Source organism: Gopherus evgoodei, chromosome 2 (assembly GCF_007399415.2).
Source record: "Gopherus evgoodei ecotype Sinaloan lineage chromosome 2, rGopEvg1_v1.p, whole genome shotgun sequence".
In the NCBI taxonomy this organism is placed as follows: Eukaryota; Metazoa; Chordata; order Testudines; family Testudinidae; genus Gopherus; species Gopherus evgoodei.
Window position 1 is genome coordinate 235,838,212 of NC_044323.1, and position 25,731 is coordinate 235,863,942.

The 25,731-nt window shown below is 40.8% G+C and overlaps 1 protein-coding gene across 1 annotated transcript in view; it reads right to left on the minus strand.

Moving 5' to 3' along the window:
* Window positions 1-23,955, minus strand: part of CPA6 (carboxypeptidase A6) — a 121,229-nt gene extending 97,274 nt beyond the window's left edge. The window contains exon 1 of the mRNA XM_030553241.1: window positions 23,840-23,955. Coding sequence (XP_030409101.1) covers window positions 23,840-23,955 — 116 coding nt within the window. The remainder of the gene's footprint in view (window positions 1-23,839) is intronic.
* Between the last annotated feature and the right edge of the window lie 1,776 nt (window positions 23,956-25,731).

Genomic DNA, 25,731 nt, shown 5'->3' on the forward strand with positions numbered 1-25,731 from the left:
TCTACACTATAGCACCACCAGTGGCTCTCCTGTTAGCTTAATATCTCCACCTCCCATGTGAGGCAGTAGCTATGTTGGTGGAAGGAGCTCTCCTGCGGACATTAGTCACACCCCTGAGTGACTTAAGCTATACCAAAGTAAGTTGTAGTGTAGACAAGGTCTATGACTCTACAGGTGAAGGATGCCCAAATGGCTTTTCCTCTCTGCTTATATTCTCTAAGTTTTTTCATTGTTTTCGAAGCCAGGTAGCCCACCAGGGGGCTCAGCTTGCCATGTCCACTGGGGAGCTGATGCCATGTTAATTTTTGCAGTCTCCTCCCCCTGTCATGACCGTTAAGAGGTCGTCTTCCTCACTTGCTAGTTTGATGGTTTTGTTTAACTTTTCTATAAATGTACTTTCACTGTCTCTCCTTGCTCAATTTACATTGGAGACACATTCAAGCAGATGGAACCACATTCTTTGTCTGGAGTGGGGTGACTTAAGCCCTCCTTGTCAAGCCCATTTATAAATCTTTCTGTATCACCTGTACATACACCCTGCAATAATATTAATGACTAGTGTGTTACCAGTTTGCAAATTACACCTTATGTGACACCTTTTGGATACAGGTTATGACAATAGTGAGTTTGGGTACACTGAGCTGGTCAGGACAGCTGAGACTCAGTACTAGATACCAGGAGCCTCTTGCCCTCTGGCTCTGGGGCACTCTGGTTAAGGAAGGATACGGTTGTCACTCAGAGAAGAGGTGGGTGAAAGTATAAGAGCCCCCTAGCCCAAGCTGTTGGGCTTGGAGATGGGGGGAATGAGAATCTTGGGGCCATGATGGTTCCTCTTTGCCGCAAGATAAGTGTTCCCTGATTACTTGGCTCCCCTTGTGGCAGGAGGCTGCATTACTATCTGGGAGAAGGAGCCAATTCAGCTGCAAACAGCCAATTGGCAGCTCAGGGGTTACTTTCATTAGCTGTAGCATAGTCAACCCTCTGCAGCTACCCATCAGTCAGCTCCTGCTCCATTAAAAAACAAAACTGGGTTTCCATAGTTGTGATATTCACGTGGCCACAAAACTAGCTCTGTTTCTTCTCTTCTTATCTGTAACACTGAGCTCATATGTCTCCAATGTTCATTCAGTTCCATTTTACAAATGATATATACACACAGCACAACTTAAACCTGTCCTTATTTAAGTATCTTGCTGATACTATAGTTAACCCTAACACAATCATTCCATTCTAAGGCCCCTATCCTGTAAACATTTATGCACATGAATGATTTTACACATGTGAATAATCCTATTGAGTTAACACATAAACTTAGTACCATGCATAAATGTTTGTAGAACCGAGGGCTAAATCTCTTTACTAGTTGCCTATAGCTTTCTTTAAAATTTACATTTGGAATTAACTACTGTGGTCAGTGATCTGGGTCTTTTTGGACAGATTGAAGAAAATGCACTTTTTGTACTCGAAAAAAAGTATTCATTCTCTCTCTCTCTCTCTCTTCCTTCACTTCTCCACACACGTGGGTAACTTGAAAACAGCTAAACTTTACAATATGGCATGTCTGTAATCCTCAGTGAAGAATGTGTGCATTGCTAAACTTGAAAGCATTTCAATTAGAAACTACTGTAATCTGTTACTCATTATGAAATCAGCATGCTTAAAATCAATTTATTGGTATGGTCCTCCAAACTATAGCCTTGATTATGCAAATATTTACATGTACTTGAAATTAAACACAAGTAGTCCCACTGAGTTTAAATCTTTGCGAGATGAGCCCTTAATGTGCGCCCAAGTATGAGTATGGCCGCACACGTGCATGCTGAAATACATAGCTCTCCATTCATTTCAGTGCTTGCAGGTTTAAATAAATACGCGCACGATGGGTGAAACTTACCCATGTGCAGGGGGATAGTGTAAGGGTTAAGCACCACTTAACCTCTACTTTTGAAGACTTCATTAGTACTTTGTAGTCCTCTGATGCCCAGAGCTGCCAGAGAAACTGTCTTGGTCCCTGCAACAAGTTAGAGTGGCCTCAGGTAAGCCAAGAGGTTAGTAGGAGTCACTGATTGATTTAATATTTATACTGATAACAAAAACACCTTATCACAATAGAAAGGGTTTTACACCACTTCAAAGAAGCCTGGCAGGTATATAAATTCTCATGATTCAAGACAAAAACCAGGCACTGATTGTTGGAAGTTAGGAAGAAACTTTCCCTATGGGCACATTATTCCATCACTGCAGGCTTTCATGCATCTTACTCTGAAGTAGTTGGTATTGGCTACTGTGGAAGATAGGATATTGGACTAGATGGACTACTGATTTGATTCAGCATTATAATTCCTGATCTCATATGTTCCTTAAGCGATTTCTCTTTCTAATGCTGTTTTAAAAATTGGTATAATACAAATTCCAAAGAACATGTTTCCTTGTGGAGAATCTCTCAAACCTCTAAAGCTGTGTATATAGAAGTGCAGGACTGGAAGGGGCCCTCCAGGGCCAACCCTAGACCAAATGGCAATCCAGGTGAGGACTGTATTTGGTGTCCCACCACCTCCATTTGTTAAACTTTTCAATACCTTTATTTTTAATGCATTTGTAGCCCATTTCACGACTTTGATGCACGATTTGCATCCATGATTTATCCCTGTCATATAAGATGGTATATTTATATGCTAAGATATGCAAATCTGTATTTATTCATGCCAGCACCCTGAGTCCACTGCCCCCCAAGCCCAGCACTACAGGCAGTTGCCTGGGTCACCTTCCCCTAAATCTAGCCCTGGGGACCTCAGTAGTTCATCTAGTCCAGTTCCTTGCACTCAAGGCAGAGCTAAGTAACAACTAGACCATTCCTGACAGGTGTTTTCTAACCTGTTCTTCAAAACCGCCAATGGCAGAGATTCCACAACCTCCCTAAGCAATTTGTTCCAATGCTTAACTACCCTGACAGTTAGGAAGTTTTTCCTCATGTCTAACCTAAACCTCCCATGCTGCAATTTAAGCCCATTGCTTCTTGTCCTAGCCTAAAAGGTTAAGGAGAACAATTTTTCACCCTCCTCTTTGTAACAACCTTTTATGTACTTAAAAACTGTTATGTCCCTCCTCAGTCTTCTCTTCTTCAGACTAAACAAATCCAATTTTTTCAATCTTTCTTCATAGCTCATGCTTTCTAGACCTTTAATCATTTTTGTTGCTTTTCTCTGGATTTTCTCCAATTTGGCCACATCTTTCCTGAAAGGTGGCACCCAGAACTGGACACAATACTCCAGCTGAGGTCTTATCAGTGCAGAGTAGAGCAGAAGAATTACTTCTCATATTTTGCTTACAACACTCCTACTAATACATCCCAGAATGACGTTTGCGTTTTTATTTATTTATTTATTCTGCAACAGTGTTACACTGTTGACTCATATTTAGCTTATGATCCACTATGACCCCCAGATCCCCTTCTGCAGTACTCCTTCCTAGGTAGTCATTTCCCATTTTGTATGTGTGCAACTGATTGTTCCTTCCTAAGTGGAGTACTTTGCATTTGTCCTTATTGAATTTCATCCTATACAGACAATTTCCCCAGTTTGTCCAGATGATTTTGAATTTTAATCCTATCCTCCAAAGCACTTGTAACCCCTCCCAGCTTTGAGGCATCATCTGTAAACTTTATAAGTGTACTCCCTATGCCATTATCTAAATCACTTATGAAGATATTGAACAGAACCAGACCCACAACCAATCACTGCCGGACCCCACTTGATACACCTTTCCAGCTTAACAGCGAACCACTGGTAACTACTTTCTGGGAACGATTTTCTAACCAGTTATGCGCCCACCTTATAGTAGCTCCATTTAGGTTGTATTTCCTTAATTTGTTTCTGAGAAGGTCATGTGGGACAGTATCAAAAGCCTTACTAAAGTCAGGATATATCACATCTACCGCTTCCCAGCTATCCGCAAGGCTTGTTACTCTCTCAAAGAAAGCTATTAGGTTGGTTTGACATGATTTGTTCTTGACAAACCCATATTGATTGTTACTTATCTTTTTATCTCCTAAGTCAGGGACTGGCAACCTTTGGCATGCAGCCCACCAGGGTAAGCCCCCTGCTGAGCCAGGCCAGTTTGTTTACCTGCTGCACCTATAGGTTCGGCCAATTGCGGCTCCTACTGGCTGCGATTCGTCGCTCCAGGCCAATGGGGGCTGTGAGAAGCCACGGCACATCTCGCGGCCTGCACTGCTTCCCGCAGCCCCCATTGGCCTGGAGTGGTGAACTGCCTCCAGTGGGAGCTCTGATCAGCTGAACTTGCAGATGCAGTAGGTAAATACACCGGCCTGGCCCACCACAGGGTGTACCCTGGTGTGCCACATTCTGAAGGTTGCTGATCCCTGTCCTAGGTGCTTGCAAATTGATTGCTTGATTATATGCTTCATTATCTTTCCTGGTACTGAAGTTAAGCTGACTGGTCTATTATTCCCTCGGTTGTCCTTACTCTCCTTTTTATAGATTGGCACTATATTTCCCCTCTTCCAGTCCTCTGGAATCTCTCCCATCCTCCAGAAGTTTTCAAAGATAATCGTAATGACTCAGATATCTCCTCAGTCAGTTCCTTGAGTATTCTAGGATTCATTTAATCAGGCCATGGTGACTTGAAGGCAGCTAACTTGTCTAAATAATTTTTAAAGTGTTCTTTCCCTATTTTAGCCTCTGATCCTACCTCATTTTCACTGGCATTCACTATGTTAGATGTCTGAGCTCTACTAACCTTTTTGATGAAAACAGGAGCAAAAAAGGCATTTAGCACTTCTGTCATTTCCACATTTTCTGTTTATTGCCTTTCCCCCCGATTGAGTAATGGGCCTATCCTCTCCATGGTCTTCCTCTTGCTTCTAATGTATTTGTAAAGTGTTTTCTTGTTACCCTTTATGTCTCTAGCTAGTTTAATCTTGTTTTGTGCCTTGGCCTTTCTAATTTTGTCCCTACGTGCTTGTGTTTGTTTTTTATATTCATCTTCATAATTTGATCTACTTTCCATTTTTGTATGACACTTTTTGAGTTCCAGGTTATTGAAGATCTCCTGGTTAAGATACAGTGGTCTCTTGCCACACTTCCTATCTTTCATATGCAGTGAGATATTTTGCTCTTGTGCCCTTAATAATGTCTCTTTGAAAAACTGCCAACTCTCTCAAACTGTTTTTCTCCTTAGACTTGCTTCCATGGGATCTTACCTACCAATTTCCTGAGTTTGCTAAAGTCTGCCTTCTTGAAATCCATTATCTTTATTCTGCTGTTTTCCGTCCTACCATTCCTTAGAATCATGAACTCATCATTTCATATCACTTTCACACAAGCTGCCTTCCACTTTCAAAGTCTCAACCAGTTTCTCCGTATTTGTCAAAATCAAATCTAGAACAACCTCACTGCTAGCTACCTTCTGAAATAAAAAATTGTCTCCAATACATTCCAACTACTTGTTGGATAATCTGTGCTTTGCTGTATTATTTTCCCAATAGATGTCTGGGTAGTGGAAGTCCACCATCACCAGCTAGTACTGTGCTTTTGATGCTTTTATTAGTTGCTTTAATAAAAAGCCACATTCACCTCTTCTTCCTGGTGGTCTACAATAGACCTCTACCATGACATTACCTTTTTACCCCTTTTATCCTTACACAGAAACTTTCAACTGGTTTGCCTCCTATTTCCATCTCAACCTCAGTCCGAGTATATAAATCTTTGATATACAAGGCAACACCTCCTCCCCTTTTCCCCTGCTTGGCCTTCCTAAGCAAGCTGTACCCTTCTATACCAATATTCCAGTTATGTGTATTATCCCACCAAATCTCTGAGCCAACTATGTCACAGTTTTGTATATTCACTAGTATTTCTAGTTCTTTCTGTTTATTCCCCATACCTCTTGCATTAGTATACAGACTCTAAGATACTGATTTGCTTTCCCCTCTATAGTTTCTCTTGTCTCTCCTTTGTCTGTGCTATGATTGCCCATGCACACCTAGATTCTGCCCTCTATGTTTTTTACTTACCTGTGGGCTTTTGTCTCCTGCCCCTGTCAAACCTAGTTTAAAGCCCTCCTCATTAGGTTAGACAGTCTGTATCTAAAGATACTCTACCTGGAATTGTTTGTGAAAAGCTATTTTCTCACTGATTCCTGACAAGCACAACCTACAAACAGGGAAGTACAGTTTTACCTCATAATTGAGCCACGCTCTGGTTTGTCTTATAACTGGTCAGGAAATGTATTTTATTTTCAGTGAAAACAAAAAAAAAAGTTTTGTCAATATTAGTTGTGCTTTTGTTGTTTTTAGTTTGTTTTTAAATATTTGTAATTTCTTCAGCTTTTGAAAACTGAATTCTTTTCTGAATGGAAAACTGATAAAATCTCCTCACAGAAAGTTCCATTTTGTGGAAAAGACATTTTTCCCAAACTTTTGAGTGCAAGTTTTTGACAAATTCTAGTTGGCAGCTGTTTTGTTCATAGAGAACTGGGTTAACAAATAGGAGTGGTGAAATCCGAATGCTAAGAAAGTCTGAACATACTCAAGTGAATGAAATATGCGCTGTCAGCTTTACATTAAAATTGTATGTGAATTGTTATAGTTCTGAGTGAATGCCAATGAATCTGATGGAGTATTTTCCTTTAACAGCTCAAAATATTTTAATGAGATAACTAGGACAGAATATAACTTATAAGGATCTCTAAGAGAAAAGAAAATTCCCTATAGTTAGAGATGTAGATTTTTAGTTTAAACTTCTGTGTCCCTAATTTTTTGTTTTTTTTAGTTAAGTATTTAACAATTAAAAAACTGAAAAGTTTTTCAATGATTCTGTCCCTTCTAGTATGATTCTTTTCATTTGTTGGGACTTGTGTTGGTTATATCTGAGTCACACATACGTTTAATTTTAAATGTCAGCATTATATTAGTATGTAGTTGTGATTGAGCTAAAATGACTGGGATTGCACTGAATGACTTTGTAGAGTCTGGAGCAGACATGCCAAACCTGCGGGGAAAAAAACCACATAAATTGGACTTGTTTTTGGCTTAATTGGATTGTGAGTTGCTTGTTGGCTAGTTTTTGGCTTGTTGCTTGTTTGGCTTGTAGCTTGTTGTATCTTGTTGCTTCTTTATTTTGATCGGCTCCTGGCAAGTAGGGACGGGGGGTGAGGGAAAGCAGAGGCAAGGGGCAAGCCGGGGCAAAGAGGGGAGAGAGTCGGGGTGCACAGCAGGCCCACCACTGTCCCAGACTACATGCTAGGAGGATCTAGTCACATAGAGTGTTGGGGTTCTTAGGGATTGCCTTGTTTTGAAATGGGATTAGCTTGATTTTTGGCTTAATGTGAAAGTCGGGTGCTTATTTACTGCGTGAAAATTGGCAACTGTGGTCTGGAGAGTCATTTGTGCCTCAGCCTGTGCACTTTAATTCTGAAGATCCATCTTCAGATGAAGATGAAGTGCAACAAAAGAAGATACAAGGTCAGTGGCTCTTGTGGATGGGTGAATAACTGTGTTTGGATATTTGTATTCAGAGGTGCTGGTATTCTAATGATGGCTGGAAACATTCAGTCAGATAAAAAAACTACAGGATAGTGCATTTTTTGTTTGTGTGTAATTGATAAGATAAAGATATCAAGGAAGAAATTATGCAATTTTCCCCCCATGCCTCTAAACACACCAACTTGTTTCTATCTACCCCCCAAACAAGTAAAGAACAACTGCAGAATGACTTGGGTCAAAATATTTAAAAGTGGTCTCTGGTTTTTGGTGGCCCAGCTCGACATTTAAGGCCTCATTTTCAGAGTTGCTGAGCACCAGATGGCTTCAGATCATTCAGTACTCCTCAAAATCAAGCTGGACATGTAAAATTAGAGACAAATTTTGGCCTAAGTGAGCCATGTGACTAAGAAGTTAAATTCAGTATCTGATTGGCTAGAATGCTCTTGTGCATCTGTGAAATTTCCCTCTAACCATTGTTCTGAAAGCTCTGCTCGAATATCTGCAAGAGATTAATACTTTTTCATTGATATTTGGAAATACAGTATTCTGGATCATGATTATTACTACATTGCAAATTTAGCATTTAACTTGCCCATCTCTGGTTATTATGTTTTGTGGGGAGAGGGGGGAAGCAGGAAATGTTCTGGCCAGAAGATATGACTCTGCCTTTGCAGAAAACCTCTCCCATTTTGGATAAGACTAATAGGTAAATGTTTAAAGCAATGGCAACCAGCAGCACATGGCAGTCCAGAGGGCCCATCAGCAATTAAAGCATATGGCAGATTCAAACGGCTAATTTAGAGCTGACAAGACAAAAGCCTGTGTAGGCTGCCAAAGAACCAGATGTCTTACGGCTGTAAGACTCTCTGCCACGTACTGAATCTTTGCTTCTGAGTTCTCTAATTCTTCTCCCAGGGAGGAAAAGGAATGCAATACACTGAGGCATTAACAACTTGCCACAGTTTGTGTGCTACCATGTTCATCAACATGTTTCTGATCTAGTTTTTTTAAATGTGTATGCTTAAGGTTGCAAAAATCCTTGATTATTTTTTTTTGGTAAAATGAAAAATGCTCTGAAGCGACACACATTCTACTTCAAATGGTGCTCTGGGCTTCAGTGGATTGATGTCTATTACCAGTATTGCTTAATTTATAGGGAGTTATTTGCAGCATGGTACCTGTGAAATTTTCTGATTTGGTCTAATAAAGTTTGCCCCTGTGGCCAGATTTTCTTTTTTAAAATATATATAATGTGGTGACGGTGAGTAACCATGGTCACAGGCTGAATTAAAATGCATACCAGTCCCATTGACTGGAGAATTTTATAGCCTTTGGATAGACATTCATGATTATGGCCAACTGACCAGAACCTGAATTTGCTGAGATAATTTGCCTCTAAGTAATTCATATTTTTGAATCCATATCTGCATTTTCTCTACTAGAAAAACAATATTTCTGTGTTTTTTTTCAGAAGTGGCAAGAAACAAAGAATAAGTCAATAAAGCTTTTCATTCTACCTGAATAAACAGCAAAATTAGAAGCTTGAAGGGAAAATAACTTTTAAAAAACTCTTCTGAGGATAAGACTAAAACACTAGGTTCTAGGTGTCCTTTACTCTTTTTAGCAGTAATTCATTTTTGGAAGCTTTGTTGTCTTTGACCCTGATTCTGTAGGGGTTCTGCATGAATTCCCATTTATGTCAATGGATATCCTACATGAAAAAAACTTGCACAAACTAGCTCTGTGGGTCTTACACAGGAAAAAGTCCATGTATTCAATAGAGTTTTGTTGGAGTGAGGACTGTAGAACTGCATCTAATAGGTGTTGGAAAGTTACAACATAATACATGTCCTTAGTCTTTCACTTTAAAAGAACCCAAACCAAACAAACAAGCAGCCAGATCATAATGGCCGGTCGTTGATTTTTGTTTTAAACCTTTTCATAAGACAAATTACTTGCAGTGTCAAGGGATAATAGTTTGCGCTTAAGCAGATGTGATATTCATGAGTTTACTTAGTTAAAGAAATGTATTACTAAGAAATTTTCTACATGTAGGGCCTGATTCTGATTTCACTGGTAAAGCTCCCCTTCCATATCTGCATTGTGTCCAGGTTGTCCTACTAGTACTCCAGCTGGTGAAACAATATATTTGTATTTTGAAAATTAAAGTTGAGATTAGGACTGAAAGGAGGCTCCAAAAACTCAGAGGGATGGAAGTCATAGATGTCAGAGGCTGGCTCTTCTGGAGCCAGTCAGCAGGCACAGCAGACAGTGCGGAGAGTACACAGAAATGGTGTTCAAACAACTGTGCAAACTTCCTGCTACTGCCACATTGGACCTTGTTCTTGCCTGCCTTCTGCAATCCTTATCCAACCTTGTTCCTGACTCCTGCCTCACCCCTGGCCAGCTCCTCACTCCTAGCTCCCAACTTGCTCCTGATCTTCACCTTCCTCCAGTTCCTTCCCTTTCACCTTGCTCCTGACCATCGTCTACCAATACTGGCTCTGATTCCTGCATCTGACTCCAGCTCCACCTTTGGCTCTGGCATCTGGTATCTGACCCCACCTCTGATCCTCAGCTTCAATTCCTGATCCTGACTCTGGTTGTACTCCCTGGCTCTAGTATTTGGCAGTTGACTCTGGCTCTGACCCCTTCCCTGACCTGGATGCATGCTTTGCCCCCTAGACCTGATTCCTGCTCAGACCACTAGGCCAGACCGCCTATGTCCCAGTTCCTAACAGCTATACATTTTAACCTTCTGTATGCAAGTTGCTCTTGTATATCTTTTAGCTTACAAATTGGAAGGTTTAAAATATACCCTCTTATGACAAAAATCCACAGGTGGTGCTAGATTCATTACCTTCGTACCTGATGTCTTCGGTGATCCATAGAACAAGTCCAGTGTAGGAAACGATAGAATTACTTTCTCCCACACTTCTGCCACTATGCCAAAACCCTGACTTAGTTTAGAAATAATTCAGTTTCCCTGTCTAAAGGGTCAGACTTGGGAGGAGGGGAGAGAAGGCAATGGTGCTCTTCTAAGCTCTGTCCACAAAGTAAAGCCCGCACATGTGAGGTGCCAAAACAAAATATCCCTCAAAGTGCAGTCATTTAAAATATGATCACGTGTATGGCTTGGCTCCCCTTCAGTGGGGCTTGAAATATGCCGATGGCTCTACTACTTTTCTGGGGCCAGGTTCTTTTTCCTCCCCAAAATTAAATGGCAATATCCTCTTAATACCATCTATTTGTGGCACCAAAATGAGACCTTGTTCACAGTAGATTGTGTAGATCAGTGACCTCCTTTCTCATGGGTATTGAAATAAGTTAAATGTCAACATTTGTTAACTAACAGCACTGGGCATCCGAACTAACACTTCCTTGAGATGAACAGGCATTTTACTGCTCTCAGCGCTATTGTCCTGGCTCTCTGCTGACTCACCTCTGCATCAGTTACACTTGGTACACATTTTCTTCACAACCATAGCAGCTAAAGACCTACTTTTTGTGCAAAAGGAAGCTGAGATTCTGGAGACTGACACTGTAGCTTCAGAGAGGTGCCAGCACAAAGTGTAATCACATCCCAGCTGTTTGAATCCCATCCATGTCCATTCAAATCATCTTAGTATCTCTGCTAAGACTACCAAGCTCAGTGCAAATATTAGTCTACTATCCACAGGATGGAAACCACTAACTTATTTCAGATACAGTTTGGTTTCTTCCTCTCTCCCTCTCTTATAGTAAGGTCCTTGTAGAGATGGCTGCTGGGTCTTTAAACAAACCGATTAGACAATTATAAAGAGATTTTTGCATAGTATTTGTTGTTTTCCATCCCACTTTAAAAACAAAATCCAAAATTGAAATAATTGGTATTAATAAGTTTGTCGTCTTAGGCAAAACACTGTCATTGATTGGCCTACCTCTTTTGTCCAAAATAACCATCATTAGGGTTGAATATGATTTATTTATTTGTAGGGGACATAAAATAACAAATCCCAGTAGCGCAATACTCTGATCAAACACATAGTAGTAATACAGAAATATGCCAAAGAGACTTACAATTTAAGTTTACAACAAGATGGGAGATGGATGAGGCAAACAAATGGGGTGGTGATTGACTGAATGGGTAACAATAAAATGAGCATCTTTTTCACAGCAGGCTGTAATCTCAGTTTACCACCTGCCTAGCCACTAATCTGAGAGTAAGGTCTTTTGAAAATGACAACTGAGAAAATGAGCAGAAGCTTTCTGTGAAATAATTATTGATGCAAATCACTATGAGGGAAACTACATTCCATCAGTGAGATGTTATTTGCCAAAAGATCTGTCCTCAAGCAGCATATTCACTTTCACTACCACTGTTGCTGGTTTCCCAGCTGATCGTACAAATAGCACCTCCCATGTGTTTGTTCCCTGCCTAACATGAAATGATGCAGTGTGTATCTGGTGTGTGGTTTTTTGGTAAACTGGGTTAGATCTTATTTGGCCATATTTGACTTGTCTAAACCTTAAGAGGGGGAGGAAATTTCACACAAAGACAATTGTTCAGGTTCTCTTATAGTATTACACAAAGCTGTGATTAATATTAAACTTGAAGGTTGCTGCAGAATTTGTCCCATTGGAGGACAGCTGCCTTCCGCATGGCTAAAGGAATGATTTAGAAAACTATAAAGTGAATATTTGGGAGAAAGTGTGCAGTACATGACTTTCCACTAAAGAATAACATGTAGCAATACATTACACAATGTCAAAACCTGGCATACAGCAGTGGTGCTTATTTGCATTATTAGGTTAGGTGCTAAAGCAAAATTCAATTAATAATAAATGAATAATAAACAAAATTCAATTAATAATAAATGAATTTATTTGAATGGCCAGTTAACATAGGCCCATGAATTTATTTCCATGTGCAATCATTTCAATACATAAAAGTGCAGAGGCCCAGATAACATGCATACACTAGTGTACGTTTGGTAGGATTGATACAAATTGTTAATGGTTGTGTGATCTCGGATTGCACTGAAATAAAAAAATTAGAGCTACAGAGATCTATTAAACCGTCTAGTCCAGTCTTCTGTCAAAGGACCTTATTCCCTATTATGTCCCTAAACAAATTACCCTGATTCAAAATTTCAGGGAAAAACAGACTTTACCCTCTAGATACTCCAGATATATAAAGTATCAGAGGGGTAGCCGTGTTAATCTGGATCTGTAAAAGCAGCAAAGAGTCCTGTGGCACCTTATAGACTAACAGACATATTGGAGCATGAGCTTTCATGGGTGAATACCCACTTCGTCGGATGCATCAGATATATAAACTGTCAAAAAAATTCCAGTATGCATAAAAACAAGCCAATTATGTAGTGATAACATTAGCTTTTATACAGTGATGTTTTTCATCTTTCCACATTGAAGGAAAAGTGTACTGTTCCCTGTGCTTCCATTTCCAAAATGGAAAGTGAAGTGACTTGACCAGGTTCACACAAATTAGTGGTGTAGCTAGGAAGAGAACACTAGTTTCTTAACTCCCAGTCCAGTACTCTCTCCAATGGGCCACACTTCTGTCAGTTGGGGCTATCAAAAGCTAAGAATGCTAACAGTTTTTAAAGGTTCCATCACAAACTCTTTCTCAGACATTTTTTTTCTCTATGCAATGTTAGCAATAATGAAAAGAAAGCTTCAAAGAACTAAAAACCCCACAGGCTATAGGAAATCAAGTCTTGAATGTATCTGCTGGTGTTTATTGTATTTAATGCAAAGTTTCTTGTTTTTACAAGCAAGAAAACTCTACTAAAAGAGAGCATTTGACTGTTCCTCTTGGGCATTATGGACCTGTCTTGCTCTGACATTCCTTGTGTAACATCTGGTACTTTACTGCACATGGTCTAAAGATAAATACCATACTTGCAATTTGATAAGTTTTAAAAACTACCCTCTTTTAGTGTGGCCATTTATTTAGGTATCTTTGCAAGCAGTAAAGTCCTTTTTACAACAGTGAATTTTAAAAATTCTTTCTTTGTTTCTCTGAAGCTTGAGCTGTTTTTCGTCCTGAAGAAGTCATGTTTCCAAACAGGATGGATGAACTATTAATTGTGGCGTACATCTTGATAATTATTTCTTCTGCAGTGTTGCTGCCAAAGTGGGTCATCCTGGTAACATGCCTGTACTCCCCCCAGTTCATACAATTCTTTGTCCTTTTTTAACAGACACTGATCATTTAGCAATTTATCTACCAATATTTCAGTAACTTTAGATAAACCTGAAAGCTGGTAAATGTTATCACTAATAGGATGAACCTTTTAAAATGCTGAATCTTGCTTGCCTTGATCACATATAATGTGACAATTTATCCTTGAAAACTGGGACTAGTTGTCAGGGCCTTACCTAGTCAGGCTTACAAGAATGTTTTTGTCTCGTGTTTTGTTTTTGATTGGAAACCCGAGCATATTCTGGCCATCTGAACTGGTGCCATTCATGTGAACAATGTTTGTCAGATTCAAAGAACTATTTTTGCATGCACAGAAGTTAACATACTTTCAGCACAGATAACTGTCTTTAGATAGGAAAAATGACAAAGAACAAATGTGTCTCAGAGTTAGAGAGAGCACAGAGTTAGTTTCTCATTCTTTATGATCCTCCATCTTGAATTATTTCACAGCACTGCGTCCCTGTCTGCAAACTGCTAGAAAGACTCCTAGCATGTAAAGGTGCATTAGTAGTATTGGTACTAATTAGGCCTGGTTTACACTTTAAAACTTAGGTTGATGTAGCTTTAGTGCTTAGGGCTGTGAAAAATCCACACCCCTGAGCACTGTAGCTTTGCTGCCCTAGCCCCTGGTCTAGATACAGCAGCTAGATTGATGGAAGAATGCTTCCGTTGTTCCAGTCACCATAGCTTGGCGAGGTGGAATTCCTACTGAAATAGAAGAACCTCTTCTGTCGCTGTAGTCTGCGTCTACTCTATGGGGTTCCAATGGCATAGCTATGGTGCTGTAGCTATACCATTGTAGTGCCTGTAGTTTAAACATGTCCTTATTACTGGGTTTCTATTGATTGTAATCTACAAAGCTGCATTTCAAACACCAGGGGGTTCTCTGTGAAGTCATAGTTAGGAGCACTCTCCCTCTTCCTTGCATGATTCAAAATGGTGTCCACAGGCAATAGCTTCTGCCTTTCCCGGCCTCAGAGAGAACTCGGACAAGGCAATCAATCTATATAAAAATCTGCTCCTCTAAGGTCAGAGCGCTTGGTCTCTGTAATATAAGGGCAAGAGAAGGGCAGACACTAGCTGTGCAGTGTGCCCCCTGCAGAACCTACCTCCTCTTACCCAAGAATCCCACACATCTGGACTGTGGTCCTGTCTAGACTATGAGGACTTTTCTGGCATAGCTACAATGCTGTGGCAAAGCCAACATAATCCCATTGTACAGATGCAGCCTACCCAGATGGAAGGGATTTTTCCATCACTGTAGGAACACTGCCTGCTTGAGCGACGATAGCTAGGTTGACGGAAACATTCTCCTATCGACTTAGCTGCATTTACATAGGGGATTAGCATTCCTACGGTGCTCAGAGCTATGGATTAAGTGTAAAGCAGGCTTGGGTGTTGTCCTGGACTCCCCCATTCCTACACAGGAGTAACTTTTCTAGGGTTATGATCTTGCACATTCTTCTCATATTACACTAGTGCCTGGTGGCAGGTTTCATAGGTGTTTGTCCATTCTAGTAAATCAATAAATGACATTTGGTCATCAGGGCTTCTAAAAAGTGGACGTTTTTCACCTGCCTCGCCAGTCTTCCTCCCCTCTTGTATACGGAGATTAGGGCTCTATTCGACTCTTATGGAAATGATGGGACTCTTCTGTTAACTTAAGTGGGAGGGGAATAGTTTATTTGTTTTGTTTTTAAAGTAGATTTGTGTCTTTAATACTTTGGGGGAGAAAAATGAAGTAGCCATGATGTATACATTTGAAATCCCATCTCTGGTACACAATTTTAGTAGGCACTCTACCTACTCCTCACAATGTGTGCACAACACAAAGACTTCCTCTGTACTAGAGGTCGGCAACCTTTCAGAAGTGGTGTGCCAAGTCTTCATTTATTCACTCTGATTTAAGGTTCCACGTGCCAGTAATACATTTTAACATTTTAAGAAGGTCTCTTTCTCTAAGTCTATAATATATAACTAAACTATTGTTGTATGTAAAGTAAATAAGGTTTTTAAAATGTTTAAGAAGCTTTATTTAAAATTAAATTAAAATGACCGGTGGCCAGGACCCAGGCAGTGTGAGTGCCACTGAAAATCAGCTCGTGTGCCGCCTTCGGCACCTGTGCCATAGGTTGCCTAACCCTGCTCTGTATTGTTGTATTGTCTTGTATCTGAAATGTGCCCTGCTACCAAGTTGTTACTTCATCCGTTTAATACCCAGGGACCACTCTGATCATTAGTGCTGTCCAATTCTCCTCTAAATCAAAGCCAAAGACACACTAGTTTGCCCTTCTTTATGAGTCATTTGTGTGGCACTGCTGACTGTATTATTGAAGTGCTGTGAGCTGTTTGTAATGTCTCTTGAAGTTTTGGTATAGCAAACTGTAAACGCTGCTGCTGCAGAATAACTTTACTATTACAAACCATATGTACAGTGTGCAAGCATCCGCTTTTATGTCAATAGTTTCACTTTGTAAAGCCATTTTTAGGATACAGTACACAGAAGAAAAATGTTTTGATGTGACAGATTATTCTGTTTTTGTCATGCCTCCATTAAAAGTGACATTAGTCCTTCAAGTGTTCTAGAAGCTTTAGAAAAACAATACAGGAAGACATTATCAGCACATGTGCTATTCTTCTTGGGAAGTGCCACACAGTGCAACAATATGCAGTAGTGCTGAATAACTTCACAATACAATATTCCTTTAAATAAATGTACTACTGGGGTCAGTTTCTCACTATGCCCTCCAGAGGATCCTGGTTCCTCAAATCATTCAATGTGTTGAGGGAGGACACTGGCAAAAGCAATGTGTTCAGCAGTGGCCCCTTACTTACGCTTCAGAAATGAGTATCGCATGTTTCCACCATGCCTGCTACCATATGTCAGCCTCGGCCATACCCCACCCCAACTGCTCAGGCAATTTTGCTGCTGTCGGATGGCGCAAAATGTCTGGTTTTCAGTTTAACAAAATGCAGCATGGTTGCCTGCCTTCCTCCTTGTTTGGCAAACTCAGAAGGTGTATGTATTAGAATGAATGGAACATATTATCCCCCTTCCGTTTTAGTGAGCTCTGCTGCCTGATCTGAGGGTGCTTTTCATTTTGAGTCCAAAGGCTCATATCTCCTCAGGTGCTTTGGGATCTTTGGAGTGAGGGACAAAGTACTTATAGAGTCATCTTTGGTGATGCTTCCTTTGAGAACTCTGCATACTTAAGCCCTGCTTCTGATCTCATTTGCACCAGCATAAATTAGGAGAAACTCCATTGAAATCAATGGAGTCACACTGGTGTAACACCAATGTGAGATCAAACTCAGACACTTTCACTCAGCTATGCTCAGTGAAGTCCTTTACTTTGGCAAAACTCCTTCTGAAGTCAAGAATAAATTTGCTAGAATGAGGATTGCAGGACCAGGCTTAACTGTCTTCAGAATTCTGTTCATTACAGGCCTGCTCCTGCAGATCTGAGACCAGGAGAACTCCCACTGAGTTCAGTGGGAGTTTTGCCTGCAGCAGAATTTCAGGACAGGTTCTGATGTGTGCTTATACAGGTGTCTGCTCTCACTTTGGCAACTGTAGGCTTCTTTGGTCTGAAATAAAAGGATGTAGGATTCCCTGAAAATTTCATTCTGAATGAAAATCAGTATTGATAGGGAAAAAATTATAGGCTAATTGGAAGGGGAAGAGGAAAAAATGTGTGTGCGGGTTCTGGTGAGATAGGGGGTGTACACATGACTTACACTGCAGGGGAAATTATCTGTCTTTATTTCCTGCCTGGCAGAAAAATAAAATATGCTGTTGGAACAGAGCTAACTGTATGCTTTCAATTTCCAGTGCCATCTGCATAGTCATAAATATTAGTTTTGCTTATATTAATCTGTAACTATTTGACAGATCACTAAACTATGACAACATATTGATTTCTTTCTTCATTCTTTGCTTTTTTATTGTGTAGATATCATTAAACATATTAAATTTTAATACAAAGGAATAGAGATTTTTTTATATTCATGGATGTAATGTTGTGTAAGGGACAGGATTGGGCAGGAAGTACATTATCTAGGTACAACTTCTGCAAAATGGGTATAATGAGATTTAACTCAAAAATATTGAGAACGCATTATTTGTATTTACTGTATTTATATAATATCTTTCATTGAGGATATCAGTCACAAACTATAATTTCCCGAACTATGTGGTTCTAGAGCCTTGCCTGCACTAGACCAATCAATCAGTTGTTCTGTACCATGTGAAATTCAAATGATTGAGGGTCCTGTTGGTACCCACCTGGAATTGGTGTAAGGTCTGCTCTGGCCGCCACATAACGGCTGCCTTATGCTGATTGTGGTGGCTGTTGATTTTTACAGATGTCAGGATTTCAGGCAAACTCTGTTCATGTTGATCGTGCAGTAGGATTTTATTTCACCACAGCTGGCCAGTATACCAAACGTATGGAAAAAGTGTAGAATTTTATTTCCCTCTCTTTCCATATGCCTGTGTCTCAAACCCCTTGATTTTTGCAAAGAAACTTGCTCATCCTTGGGTGCTCTTCTTCTCTTGCAGGATACAAGTAACAACCATTGTCTTCAGTGGGAATTATTCATATCTTGACAGGGAGAGACTTGGACATTTGATTTTTTTTTCAATACAAACATTTATTTATATTACAGTAGGGCTCAGAATTATTCCCTTGCAAGGGGCTTGCGGTAGGTGCTGTACAAACACACATGAAGATGTGGGGCAAAATTTTCAAAGTCACGATGTAATTTAGGAAAATGAGATTTAGGAACTTATGTCCAAGTTCTGGGGTATGGTTGCAACAGCTTGACTTGGTTGCAACTAGTGCTAGTTGCTCTAGGGAAGGCCATAGTCTGCCCCCTATGAACTCTTCCTGCTGCTGCTACTGTTTTCCACAGAGTGAGAGTGGAGGCTGCTGGATTTGGTGCTAAGGGTGGATCCCTCAAGGTTGGGGACAAGTATCAGAGGGTAGCCGTGTTAGTCTGGATCTGTAAAAGCAGCAAAGAATCCTGTGGCACCTTATAGACTAACAGACGTTTTGGAGCATGAGCTTTCGTGGGTGAATACCCACCCATGCATCTGAGGAAGTGGGTATTCACCCACGAAAGCTCATGCTCCAAAACGTCTGTTAGTCTATAAGGTGCCACAGGATTCTTTGCTGCTTTTTCAAGGTTGGGGGTTATGAAAACAAGGGGTTTCTATTTTCTAGATAATTTTAACTAAAACTCATCATGAAAGTGTCATGTACTTGTTTGTTCTTGCAAAAAATGCATATTTAATTGTTGTGCTCAGTACCACGTATAGAAAGTTACATTTTTAAACTTTTTATATTCCTTTTTCGTATATAATTATATACATGGGACACTTGAAGAGCAGTGGGATCTGATCTTATACTTCCTAAAGAACCATTCTTTGTGGAAGACCATAATGCTTTGACTTCCCTAACCTACTTGCACTGTATTCTGACCAGTTATGTAAATTACAGTGCAAAGGAGGGAAAGCACAGCTAAAAATTCTCCAAAAGGTTGATCTAATCCAATATCTTTTTTAGTTAGAGGGGAAATTTTCATGGATTAAGCATCACATTTGAAATGCTTAAACTTAAAGGAGCAAGACTTTCAAATTTTGGCAGTACGGATTCCACCTTTTATCCTTCAGGAGATAAACTGAATGCTAAGCAACTTACAGTGTATGGGAATTTCAGATGACAAGACATTAAAAAATCTGAGCCATGTTGCTAGGAGTCAGAGTGGGCCTAGAGCTCCCAGAACCATTGTGGATCCCAGAGATCCAGGCTGATCTCGGAAATCAGTGGGTTTTGAGGCCAGATTTCTAGAAGGGGATGCTTTAAGTACTGTGCAAGCTCTCTAGCTGTGCTCAGTGTTCTATGATTTAGAAGTTGCCAAAGCCACAGTATGTATGTAGCTTGTATGTTTGTGTATAGATGGTAAACATGGTTATTTGGGACATAACTGAGCCACTGTGACTTCTTTTTGTGTGTTTTAAACATAACAAAACAAACCACCCTTCCCCTCCCCCCCATTTGCCCTCGGATTACAAAATTTGGAAAAAAAGGCACAAAGGGAATTGTTCGCTTCCCGTCCCACCTTCAACAACAGGATCTCCTTTCATGCCTTTTTCCATAAGAGGGAGGAGTACCCCAACTATTGTGTGTAAAGCACCATGAGAATAGAGGCACTATATCATAGTATATAAATGTAATACTCATTAAACTATCTGAACTTTGACTTAATGTTCCTAATTTTGCTAGCTGCTGTTCATCTGCAAGACATGATTATGCATACCTGGAATAATTAATAACACCAATCTGAAATAAGCAAAGTTCATGGAATGTGATGCACTATAGCCATGTCTATGCATGTCATATTTCTGGTTTTAAAGAGTTCTTCTCTTTCTTTTCAAGTTCTCCTACCTGTTGTCTGCCTCAGTATCATTTTTAGACTCTGTAGGTACCTAATTACTTATGAATCTGAGAACATATGTCATGTAGCTAGCCAAGAAAATTGGAAATTATCAGTTGCAATGCAACTGGTATGTGTAATTGTCATTTTTTCTGGGCCTCGCACTTCTATTGAAATTAGTGAACTCTAATTATAACACCCAACAGCCCAATTGCCATTTGGGGTTAAACCCCCAAAATGCTTTAGCTGATGGATGAGTTTCCTCAGTTTTTCAGCCCATGCCTCCATTGGGTGGTTTGAGGCATGATTGCTAGCACTCTTCTGGAAATAACTGTAGCAGAACTCCTCAGAGCAGCATAATGGGTAGGAAAGGTAGTGTCACAGCTGCTGCGGGAGGAGGGGGAATTTGCACAAATGCCACGTAGCAAGTAGAGCTGAACTAGGAAAGATAGTGAACTGATTTTTTTGCAGAGGAAGTGGGGATGTACCTTTTGATTTAACAGGCCTTGACCCATTGACAGGAGCTGATTCTTTCCCCAAGTGGCAGTGGCTATTAGAAAGTCCTTCTGTTCTTTGGCAACAACAGCTGCTCCTCTCCTACACCTGTCTGCAACTCCATTCTGTTCCCTCCCTGTCTGTTTCCCTTGACATCTTTGAGGGTGTGAGGAAAAGGAGCATATGAGAATATCAGCAGCTATAGGTCAGAGTCCCACCTGAACATCTGCAATTGCCTTCCTGTCTCTTGGTGCTGCTTTGAGTTCTGCTACAGCCATCCCCAGAGCAGCACTAGTGCTCCTGCCTCAAACTAAGTCTTTTTATTTTTAAAAAGAGGGTTTTTATCCTCAAGCCCCAATTACGGATTTGTTACATTTAAAGCTGTGCCTATCACCTAGATACTGCAATGATGACAGGATACTATAGGTACCTGAATACTTTAGCTTGATAAACTTCTTTAAAAGAAAGTGAGGGGTTGGGGTTGGCAGCATCCCTTTTTACAGTGATCAGAGAAAAACTGTGTCCCTTTTTGATTGTTGTTCTTCAGAGCACTTCACTAATCCCTGGCCTCTTGTTTTCTCTGGCTGCCAACAAGTTCAGTAATGATAGTCACACTTGCTCAATTGTTGCAATTCTGTGTAGCTGTTTGATCTTTTCTGAACTCCAGATTATAGTGAAATAAAGCGATTTCTGGCCAGGACCAAGACCTGTTGAGAAGTGCAAGAGATACCTGGCATCTTGAAGGGATCTTTTCAATATGAAAAATCTTATGTCTGATTTTTTTTTAAACTTACTATTGTCACAAGTAACACCTATGACTAGTATAAATGAAAGTAGCAGGGAAAATTATTTTTCTAGTTTGTTTGCCCTTGCATTTGACAGCACTTTGTGACTAGGAAATTTCACCACGTTTGTTGCGTACACCCAGATCCTGTTAGCTTATCAGTATTGGGCTGACTTCTGTATGAAGCACCATATTCCAGGGTCTTGCTGTGTGAAGTAGTTTGCAGGATAGGGGCCATATGATGCAGATAGTTGTTTGTGTGAGTCTTTCAGAAAGCACCAGGAGAAGAAGTAAAACAACAACAACAACAACAAAACACTTAAGAAAATGTTGTGGTTTCACAAGCACAATTAGCAGAGGGAGTTAGGGTAAGGTATAATACTTAGGGTTTGGCATCTCACCATTCCAAAAATATTTGGTTAACTGACCAGTCAAATATTCATCAAGTAATGTAAAAATGGTCAAATAGTTTAAAGCACTAATTTACTGAACAATAACAACAATAAGACTTGTAGTTTTCAATAGGCTTAGTTTGGGGAGATACTTATGCCGAATTGAAAAACACAACTTACTTAACTGAATTATTTTAACTCCATTTTATTGTTTTTCACATTTTTTTAACTTCTAAAAAATGAAAGAATGGGGCCATGATGTACTCAGAAAGACACACTGCCTATATGAGGGCATTCTCGCTGGAATATCTGACAATATTTATTATGATAAAGAAATAATAGACAGTTAATTGACATTATTTGACTTATAAATTGACTTGCATGCCAAGCCTAATAGTACCTGAAACTACAGCTTTCTCTTTTAATTGACTGTTTCAACTTGATTGTCTCATTTAAGCCTAGAAGATATAGACAGACATTTTCAATATATTATAATATATACAACTGGTGCTCATGAAAGGTGCCAGATTCACAGTACTGGGAAACTGAACTCCTCCCTAGTTATCTTCAAACAAATGCAGTACAGCCATAAGGTAAAGACAATCACTTCTATGGCTGAGGCCACAGAGAGCCATAAATCCTTCAGTGAGCTCCATGTGGGTGGAACCCGGCACCCACACACAGCTTATTGTAGGATCCTGTTGTCAGAGGGGAATTCCATCTCCCTGTCCATCCCTCTCTGATACTGCCAACAAGAGTGCTTGTTTTTTGATGCCTGTACCCCAGGGACAATTGGCCTGAGACAGCAAAACAGCTGTCACATGTTAAGTACTTTCTGTCACTCCTGGTGACCTAGAGGTGAAAGGCTTCATATCACGTTACCAGTTCCCATAGCCAGCCATTCTCTGTAGTCTAGGGTACAGCTTTTAAACTTCAGTGAATGTGGTTTCAGCAGTGGAATTAATGTGCTTAATCTGTTTTAATAAAATAAAAGTGGTAATACAGTTCTTACTTCCAGGATTACTTGTGCTGATTAAGAAATTTGCAGATCAGTTTTAATGAATTTTATACTATCTGTTGAACATACACCATTTTGCTTCTAGTGGTTCCTATGTTTAGCAATCACCCTATCTTTGGTTAGAAATGGATGATGTTACCATATCTATTGATGATAACATTATTTTGGTCAAATACTTAATAAAGATCTATTCTACAAAAAGTCTATCTATCTATCTATCTATCTATCTATCTATCTATCTATCTATCTATCTATCTATCTATCTATCTATCTATGTACTTACTGAAAAGTCTAGCATAGTAAGAACATCCAGGGCCCAATGATGTTATACAGTCTTTCACTGATATGTAGACCATACTGTCCCTTTCTAACACAGAGATTACTCTTAAATGAGCAAAGATCTAATATTAAATAATGTAAAAATATCACCAAAATCTGTTATAGCAAAATTAATCATTTTCCCTGGATGTTTTGGATTTGAATTTTTTTTTGCATTCAGTAAGATTATTTAACTTTCTCTTAACCATTTCAATGAGTTTCAGAAAACATCTGTATTCACTTTTACAAGAAATGCAAACTTCCATTGGTTTAGAATAAAAATGCAGCCTCTTTTTTTAAATCCTCTGTGTAAAAGACTGGTCATATTCGTGCAAACCTACTGCTTTGGAGGTAGCATCCTTCATATTTGTGTGTGTGTGTGTGTGTGTGTGTGTGTGATATTACCAAGAAAAAGAACTAGTGCATAATGCATTTAAGACTCAGTGTAAGCCAAAAAGTTAATGGGGGGAGGAGGGGAGAGGGGAATAGCCAGATTCCTACAGCTAGTATGGCTGGATCTCAGAGGAGAAAGAAAAAGGCGATCTGAGTATTTTGTGGATGGTGGTGATTGTTTTAGTAAATAGGGGTGTTTAACCGACCACCCTAACCTTTAAGGACAAGTCCAGGAGCTCATCAATCCCAATGCAAACAGTAGTGCAGGGAGAGTTAGAAGCGGACTTACCCGGCATAGCGGTTGTTGTAGAGGTAGCTGTGCACTGGCACCCAGGTCTTTAGGAAGAGCAGACAAAGCGGCAGAAGAGCAGCTCTCCGGCCAGTGGGAGTCACGGGGAGGTTCATGGTGCGAGGAACCAGGGATGCAGTTAAGCGCCCCGCTGCAGCAGCCGCGCCGTGTCCAGGTGGCTGGCAGCTTCCGTGCACACAAAGCAGCAACCCGCGCCGATCTCCTGGGTGGGAGGGAGGTGTCGCTGTTCTGCACCAGTCGCTAAGCTGAAGAAGAAAGTTGCGGGTAGGCGGTTGCCTGTCGGCGGCAGGAGCCGCATCGGGCTGTGGCTGGGACAGGAAAGAGGCACCAGGCACGGCTGAGGTTGGCAGGCGCCCGTCTATGTGAGCCGGCCCCAATATGCCGCTGGAGTCTGACCTCCAAGGGCAGGATGCGCAGCCACAGCTGGGGGGCAGAGCGACAGGGAGGGCCGCGGCCGGGGGGCTGGGCGGTGGCCGGGGGCTGGTGCGCGTGCGAACAGCTGCACCCGGTGTCCCCCGCTGACTGACAGAGGGGGGGAGCGAGGGGTTCCCTGGGATGTGACTGTGCGTGGGCCGGGGGCTCCTCCCTTCACAGATCTAAACGGCCTCCATTCGGAGTGGTGCCGCCGATGGAGCTCGTGTCCCGCCGCCGCCACAGGTACCGGGGAAAGGAGCGATCCCGTGCCACAAGCTGCCCCCGGCTTTCCCCTGGCACTGGCGCTGCCTCGTGCGGTGCACGCCTGGGCGCTGCTGCCGCCTGGGCCAGGCAGGGTTAATCCCTGGGCACATGCTATGCAAAGCTCCTGTAGGCACGATGGCATTTCAAAACGTTGCTGGGACAAGAGCCTCTTTCCGGCGGTGAGCAAAAGCATTTGGCGTTTCGGTCAACGAACAACACGATCTGGTTTGTTAAAGCAACTAGGAAAGCCACCAGCCCTGCTTTTATTCTGTGCCTCGCCTGTCAAAGCACCAGCCTAAAATAAATCGCCCCGAGACAGGAGTGATGTGTGGGGTTGTGTTACTCCGGGACTGAGCCAAACCGTATGCTTACTTTCAGCAATACCACGTGTTTTATAACCGGGCATGCCTGACTGGGGGCTCCCCACACCTTACTCGGCGGGCTGGTGCTGGCACAAAGGAATCCAACAATGCTTGGCCCATAAAAGAAAGACAGTTAACACACGATAAGTGTCATTGCTGGAGATTATTTCAAGATCTCGTTAGTCCTGGAGGGGAGTTGGATCAAAGAAACTTCCATAAAATGTCAATAGTGGAGAAAGATGATTAGAAGTGGTGAAGGAGAGAGAAAGATGCAAGAGCTACCGAACACCTGGACTTGAAAGGTGCTGGGGTCCAGGAGAGAAACTAAAAACTAGCTATGCTCTATTAATTTTATCACTGTAAATAGTTTTAGTCATCGAGTCCCCCAGCCAAATCTTTATCATTACACTTTCCTATACGTTGAACTGTTTTTTCTCCTTTGTTGATGTTTGAAAGACCCACGCAAATGGGAAATTCAGGGAAAACAGTGAAAACTGTACTCACCGGGCTATCAAATGTACAGCACAAGCAAAGAAAAAAGAGAAATATTTTCTCCACAATTCTTTTTCATTTATAGAAATCTCAGAGGTTCCTTGCAAAAATATTAAGTAAAAAGTTCATTCTGAAATGTAACAAATTGACCGTGTGTCTTTATGCAAGTTAGTATAGAAATATTAAAGGGATCACAAAGTGCTTCAGAAATACTGACTCCCCACAGCTCTGAGGTCAGTAAGAGCTATAGGGGCTAAATAATAAAACCAGTCAAGATTTGTACATGAGAGAAACGCTGTTTAATTCCTGTTAATGTTTCATTGGGAAAGGGGGAACTTC